Below are 6944 nucleotides of genomic sequence, written 5' to 3'. Positions count from 1 at the left end.
CAGTTTTTATCTAAGGTAGACTTTCTGTTGGAGTACTGGCATGATAAATTTAGTCTGAATTTCTTGTGAGACAGAATTGCTAATTTGTTATAACACTACACAGAACAAGGTCTTGTGAAATAGCAATCTGTTTTTAAAAGACTTGTGGTGTGAGAAAAATTTTAAAAACTATTATGAATTTGCATCATGCTTAAAAATTAATAGTACAAAAAGAAAGGATAAAGAATAGTCAAACATTTTGAAGAACAAGATGAGGCTCCTTGTTCTCCCTAGATATCAGTGCTGATTATAAAGCTTGAGTAATCAGGACAGTTTTTTCAGTTTTCAACTTGCATAGAATAGAAAGAACAAATTGCGCATCCCCAAAAATAAACCAATGAACTGATACATGATATGCTATGCAGTAATGCAAGCATTCATTCCATGGGGAGGAAAGTAGAAAAGTAAAATGAATCCCTACCTCACACCATACAAAGAATCAATTTCAGATGATTTAAAGTCTGAAAGGTAAAACATTAAAATTGTAAGCCTTTTAGAATACAACATAGAAAAATACATTCATAACCTGGGAGGGGGTGTAATAAAGGTTTTCTTAAGCTAGATATAAAGCATATTCCATAAAGGAAAGTATTGATAAAGTTATCAATTATAGCTTATTTTTATAAAAATACACCACCATATGAAGATTGAAAGCCAAAGAAGTGATACAACTGACAGAGGATTAAAATCTAGGCTACACACACAGACATAGATATACAAATCAAGAAAACCCAATGAAAATTAGTGAAATATATAAATAAGCAATTCATATTGAAAATGGGAATGGTAAACCTATTAAAAGGTGCTCAACCTCATAAGTAAGAAAGGAAATGTGAATGTAAACCTTAATAAAGTACCTTTTTACACCCCTTAGACTGGACAACATGAAAATGTCTGATAATACCAAGTATTGCCAGAGTGTGGACCAAGAAAAACTCTTACAAATACTAATAAAACTGTAAACCATGTGAAAAACAATTTAATATTGACTGTATCATACCCTGAAACAGAAATCCACTCCTAGGTGATACATTAACTAGAAAAATTTTTATGCACATTCATAAAGAGATATAAAAAACATGTTCCCAACAGTATTACTTATAGTAGTAAAAACTGTCATCAGAATGTGAATGTGATGAGTTTATACAATTAACTATTATGCAGAATTAAAAATCAGTCAACCAGAGTGACACATATGAATATGAATCATTCTTATTTACATAATGTTGATATTTTAAAAATCAAAAGCAATTTGCAAAAGAATGCACACTGTATTATATCATTTATATAAGGGTTACCTATGCTAAGCGATACAAAAATATTGTTAGTACTCAAAGTGCACAAAATGTATGAATGTATAAATGTACAAATAAATACAAAATTTAGAAATGAGGTTATCTTTTGTGTGGGGGGGAATGGGGTGGACAGAGAGAGGAATGGGAGAGGAGGCTTCAGTCATATCCATAATGCTTTCTTAATGGGCATAATGGGTATATCAGTGGTCATTGTATTTTTTCATCTTAGGCAAATTAATGTTTACAAAATAATTATTCAAATGAATTAAAATCCACAGTAAAGAAGCATTTTCTTTAGCTAGAACAGATTGTTAATTTGAGAGGCCAATTTCATAGTAAAAGCCCTCTAACAAATTCATTTGAAGAAAAATCTTAATGACCTACCTCCATTTTCTATTCAGAACCTCAGCCTGGTTTTTCAAAAACTAACCACAACAAAGCATCACTCTCCACCCTTACAGTACCCCACTCATACTGATCCTGTCTTACTAAGGTCTACTGTCTCTGAGGTTTTCAGACCTTCATCTTCATGCATCAAAATTCAGTAATGTTTTCTATTTCCCTAATTACCAGTATCTAATTAAGCCAATCCTGTTAAGATACTAACAACTCAAAAACTAAAAGTGTTATCCTCTCTATATGTACTTTTATTTTAATGAGTAATTGCCAAAGGGGATATCTTTTACGACAAGTGTAGCATTTCAGGCATCCAAAGGGAAATATTCAAAGATATTTGACATCTTATTGTTTAATATCGCCATGAGTTTTATTTTCAAATAAGGTTAGTCTTGCTCATCCTAAGAAGCATTATCATTTCAAAGATTTTAGCAGTGTGAGTCAAAGAAATTGATTAACAACTTGCAAAATTTTATAGCCTTAATGTCTAAACATTTATAGATGTAATAGGAACATCAAATCTGTTAAAACTGCCTTGATCTAATTTGTAAAATGGTGATAGTTTTTAGTGTTGGGCCTCTGCTTGAACAACATCCAAAGTATATTTAGCATTCATCTTTCTCCAATTTTTAGACAGTCATCTGCATTTCCAGAGGGTTGATGACAGGGCAGCTTGGAGTTTAAAGACAGCACCTGCATTTGCATTTCACTAGTTCCATAATTCTATGAAACCACTGAAATCTCTTCAATGTCTCATTGTTTAAATAGTAAAGGTGGCCAGATTTTGTTCAAGATTCATAATCTTACAAAAATATGGAGCCGTTGTATTCAAAGCTTATTCTAAAGAGAATACCTTCTCTTTACACCTTATAATCCTGTTTGTTAAAACCCGTAACTATTAGGTGGACATCTGAACATATTTAAAATATTTTATCCATTGGATTTTTATGGTCCAAAATCAAGATTCTAGGACAAGATAAATGGGAAAGGAGGACATGTAGTTTGAAATGTGTTATATCAACACCATCAATTTTTAACTCGGGATTCCAAAATTATCTTTTTCTCCATTGGAAAGGAATACGTTTGTTTTCACGTAGGAACCTACTTCCACTTAACACACAGAAGGTAACTTCATTGGTAGGTATGCTGCCTGTATGCAAGGATCTGCAGTTACTCATAACTGGCTGTGTTTTTAAACAGAATAATTTTTGTCAAATATTTTGATACAAAACAATGAAGCCTGAAGTTAAAATAAGAAATTCTGGGCTCAAGTGCAGGGCAACTGGACACCCTTATGAGATGAGCCTTTGTGCCCTTCCTGTAAGTGTGGATTAGATTATCCACCACCTAGATTTAAGAAAGGACTAAATGAAAGAATATATGTGAAAGTACTGTGTTGACTGTATTAAAAAGAACTGGAAACCCATAAAGGACCGCTATAATTGTGTAATTGTTGCACCAGGTTATTTTGTCAATACATTTTTAATCAGCACCTAAAATATTTCATGTCACTTCATCCAGCAGAGACATTGAGATGTGGCAAAATGTTTAAAAGGACAACACTATAGGTGAAAAAAAAAACAGAGCACAACAGTAGTCAATTCAAAAAAAATTCTTTTAACAATTTTATTCCATTTCCTTGCCATTTTCAGAACCCTTTCTTTTGGTGTTTTGTAACAGTATAAAAAACGATCTGGCTTTTCAAAATATACTCCTTTTCCTTTCTATATGCAAATGATATGAAACACTGGCAAGTTGTCCTTAAAAGTCAGCCCACCTTCATGGCCCAGATAAAGTGGGCAATAATTCCTCTCTAGGTCCTCCGCACATTAGGTGCCAGTCTCTCAAGTCTCTTCCTAGACAATTTCTAGCAGCCAGGAAACATAATTTTTGACCTTGAAGACTTTAGCATTCCAAATCTAAGAATACAATCAGGTGTGTTTTCTTTTGGCAAACTGTGAGCTTACACACACCCCCAGAGTGGCATTTGAATGCTGTGCACAGTCTTGACTGTGTTCGAGGTTAGAGAACTAAAGACAAGATTCTTTCTCTCTTGTAATGAAGAAACAAAAACCACATAGCCTATATTCCACAAAAGAATACCAGCATAATATATCCTTTTTAAAAGATGTAATTCATTAGATGTGTGTATAGAATAAAAGTGTAGATATAGGCTGGGAACGGTGGCTCACGTCTGTAATCCCAGCATTTTGGGAGGCCGAGACAGGTGGATCACCTGAGGTCAGGAGTTCGAGACCAGCCTGGGCAACATGGTGAAACCCCCGTCTCTACTAAAAATACAAAAAAATCATCCGGGCTTGGTGGCACGCGCCTGTAATCCCAGCTACTCGGGAGGCTGAGGCAGGAAGATCGCTTGAACCGGGGAGGAAGAGGTTGCAGTGAGCCGAGATCGCGCCATTGCACTCCAGCCTGGGCAACAAGAGCGAAACTCCGTTTCAAAAAAAAAAAAAAAAGTGTAAATATAGTACTAGCTTCATCGATATGTCTTGCTGCTTCTGGGACTTTAGAGAAGCGTATGAGAAGAAAAGAAGAAAGTGTGTGTGCCTTTACGTAAGAGAGCATATGAGAGAGAGAGAGAGAGAGAGAGAGAGAGAGTGTGTGTGTGTGTGTGTGTGTGTGTGTGTGTGTGTGTGTGTGTGTGTGTCAGAGAGAATGTTCATGGCAGGAGGAGGGGCGGTGGATATATGAAGGGAAGTTGGGAAAACCCTTCCCTTTTTGTGCACTCCCAGGGCAGCAGCCGCAACCCCAGAATGAGGAGAGGACTTGAGAGCAGGCACAAGGTTCGCTGCCATGACTGATGTGAAGCGACCTGACGCACAAGCGGAGACTTTTCTCCTTGGCAGCCAACAACCTGCAGCAGGCAAGGCGGGCGGGGGAGGAAACCCCGAGGAGGCGCTCCCGGCCGCCTCTTTGCTGAGATAGCAGGAGCAGCAGCCTGAGGAGCCACGAGCTCAGCGTCACTGAGCTAGTGCGGGTGCAGGGGCGCTCAGGCAGGCGCACAGGCCGGGAGCCGCTTCTGCCGCTCAGGCGGCCGCGCTGCAGGAAGCCGCGCCGCGCTGCCCGAGCGCCCGGGGCTGGCCCGCGAGCGGGAGGAGCCGGCGGCCGCGCTCCGCCCGGCGCTGAGATTCGTGCCACCTGCCTCGAACACCACGGAGGCGAGAGGAACCCAGAGAGCTCGGCCTCTCGTCCCGTTCTCGAAAAGCAGCCTATCGTGACGGAGCCGGGAGAAGGCTAGCGTTTCAATCCTGTGCAGGACTGGGATTTTTCTTATCATAATTTGGGGGAGCCGGAGTAGAGGTCAGAGGGACAGGCGAGGATCTCAAAAAGAGACCGAGGGTTGTGAACATGGTTACCCCCTCCTATCATTGGAAAATCTCCTTGACATTTTTCACACTTTGAAGCAGCTGCAGCTGGTGTCGTCGGAAAAGGGGGTGGGAAAAAAGAGAGGGGGCGGGGAGAGCGGTGAGACACAGCCAAGAGCCATGAGCGGCGCCTCCTCGCCTGCCAATCCTGGCACCTGTGCGCCGAGCCACTGCACCGAGGAGGACCCTACTCCGGGTGAACACCGGGCTTGAAGCCACGGACACCCAGCCCCAGTGCAGCGGGTTCTCGCCGGCGGGACCTGCAGCCGCCCACTCGGGCCACCGCCACCGCCTCCTGCAGTTGCGGAGCGCTCAGCCCCTCCGAGACGCCCGCTGCGCCCTGGCCCCTGGGGATCCTCGCCCTGCACAGGCGCGGCAACGGGCAGGGGTTGTTACGGAGTTGGGTGCAGGATTCGCCTTTCCTGCTTGTCTCTTCTCCGCCCAGGATTTATTGTCTGTGGAGCCTTCTGGGGGCGGGGAGGGAGCTGCGCCTCCGCCACCGCCGCCGCCGCCGCCGCCGCTGCTGCTGCGGTCGCTAGCGCGGCGCGCTGGCCAGGCTGAGGCTGGGGAGTGGACGCGCTCCTGCCTCCCCCGCCGGCGCTTCGGGCTTCCCCTCAGCCGCTTCCCGCGGGAACCTCTCCAACCGTCCACCTGAAGGGCACAGGCATCATGGTCTAACGTGGCACCTTCCTGGATTCCCCTCTATCTCCTGTTCTTCCTACCTTCTACTCCTTCCCTCCTCTTCTCCTCCTCCGAGGACCCTGGCGCCCACTCCACTGCGGACCCCTGAACACTTAAGGAATAACCCTTGGCAGCTGCACGACTACGCTCTCCGAAACCTCATGGGCAGTTTCTCCCGCCGGCGATGTGAGTAAGGCACGCTCGCTCCGTGGCGGAGGGTGCTGCGGGGGCCCAGCCGCGTGCGGCCGCGGCGACCGTAGGCGCGCGAGGTGTGGGACCCCAGAGGCCGGCCGGGGGCGGGGGTGGCAGGGCGGGAGGCTTCGGCGCTCGCGGGGAGCTGCTTGTGCGGTGGCCGAGGGAGGCGGCGAAGATGTGGTAGGTTGCAGAGCATTTGGAAATGGGGTGCTAACTGGGCGGGTGCATGGGAGCACCGAGTAGCTTGAGCTGGCAAGAGACCTTAAAGGGTTACATACTGCGAAAAGGAAAGGTAAATGTTGGGCGCTGGTGCTGGGACCATTGGTTCCGCTGAAATTAGGTTTAGCTCCTCGTTATTATCTTGGGTATCTCCAGTCAGCTTTTTTCCCAGAGGTGTCTGAGGGATGAAGCGCGTGTTTGATCGTGACACACACACACACACACACACACTCACACACACTTGTGGCAGGACGCACTTGTCTCTTTATCTTGGAAGGTGTTGTATCAATGTCTCGATGTCTGTTTGAAAAAATACAATTAGAAGATTTTTATGTGATTGGGATTGAAGGGAAAGGGTGGGGTTTGGGGGGATGGAGGGGACGAAGGAACATGAAAGACTGGAGGACGGAAAGAAGTGGGGGAGCGTGTTCCCTGGGAGTCAGGGAGAACCCTGCCTCCCTCCCTGTCAGCTAGACAACTCCTGCCCACACATCTCCTTTGTGTGGCACGAGAAGCTGGTGAACCTGCCTATTCCCAATCCAGCGCTGGGTCCCCTTGAGGATCTTGCGTCCTCCTCTCCGAGTTATTAAGGATGCAGGACGTGTTTCGGATTCGACGTGGAAAGAGGGAGGGAAGCACATTAGCATTAAGGTAATCATGGCACCCTGGCTCGTGGACTATTAGATTGGCTACCAGTGGTCTCTAATCTTACTGTTTGCAGAGTCAAGAATGGGGG

At 44.5% G+C, this 6944-nt stretch overlaps 1 protein-coding gene across 12 annotated transcripts in view; it reads left to right on the top strand.

The window, feature by feature from the left end:
• The first annotated feature begins 3887 nt into the window (after positions 1–3887).
• The window catches only part of LRRC7 (leucine rich repeat containing 7), a 577334-nt gene continuing 574277 nt past the window's right edge, over positions 3888–6944 (top strand). For 2 of the 12 annotated variants that reach the window (XM_034967349.3, XM_003830613.5), the window contains exon 1: positions 6579–6859. In XM_034967349.3, coding sequence (XP_034823240.1) covers positions 6801–6859 — 59 coding nt within the window. In that variant the 5' untranslated portion in view covers positions 6579–6800. Of the gene's footprint in view, positions 5981–6101; positions 6170–6573; positions 6860–6944 lie in introns of those variants that run through there. The other 10 variants (XM_055117394.2, XM_034967334.3, XM_057303175.2 and 7 more) reach the window with 10 other exon arrangements.

The sequence above is a fragment of the Pan paniscus genome, chromosome 1 (genome assembly GCF_029289425.2).
Source record: "Pan paniscus chromosome 1, NHGRI_mPanPan1-v2.0_pri, whole genome shotgun sequence".
NCBI lineage: Eukaryota > Metazoa > Chordata > Mammalia > Primates > Hominidae > Pan > Pan paniscus.
This window is presented reverse-complemented; position numbering and strand designations above follow the sequence as displayed.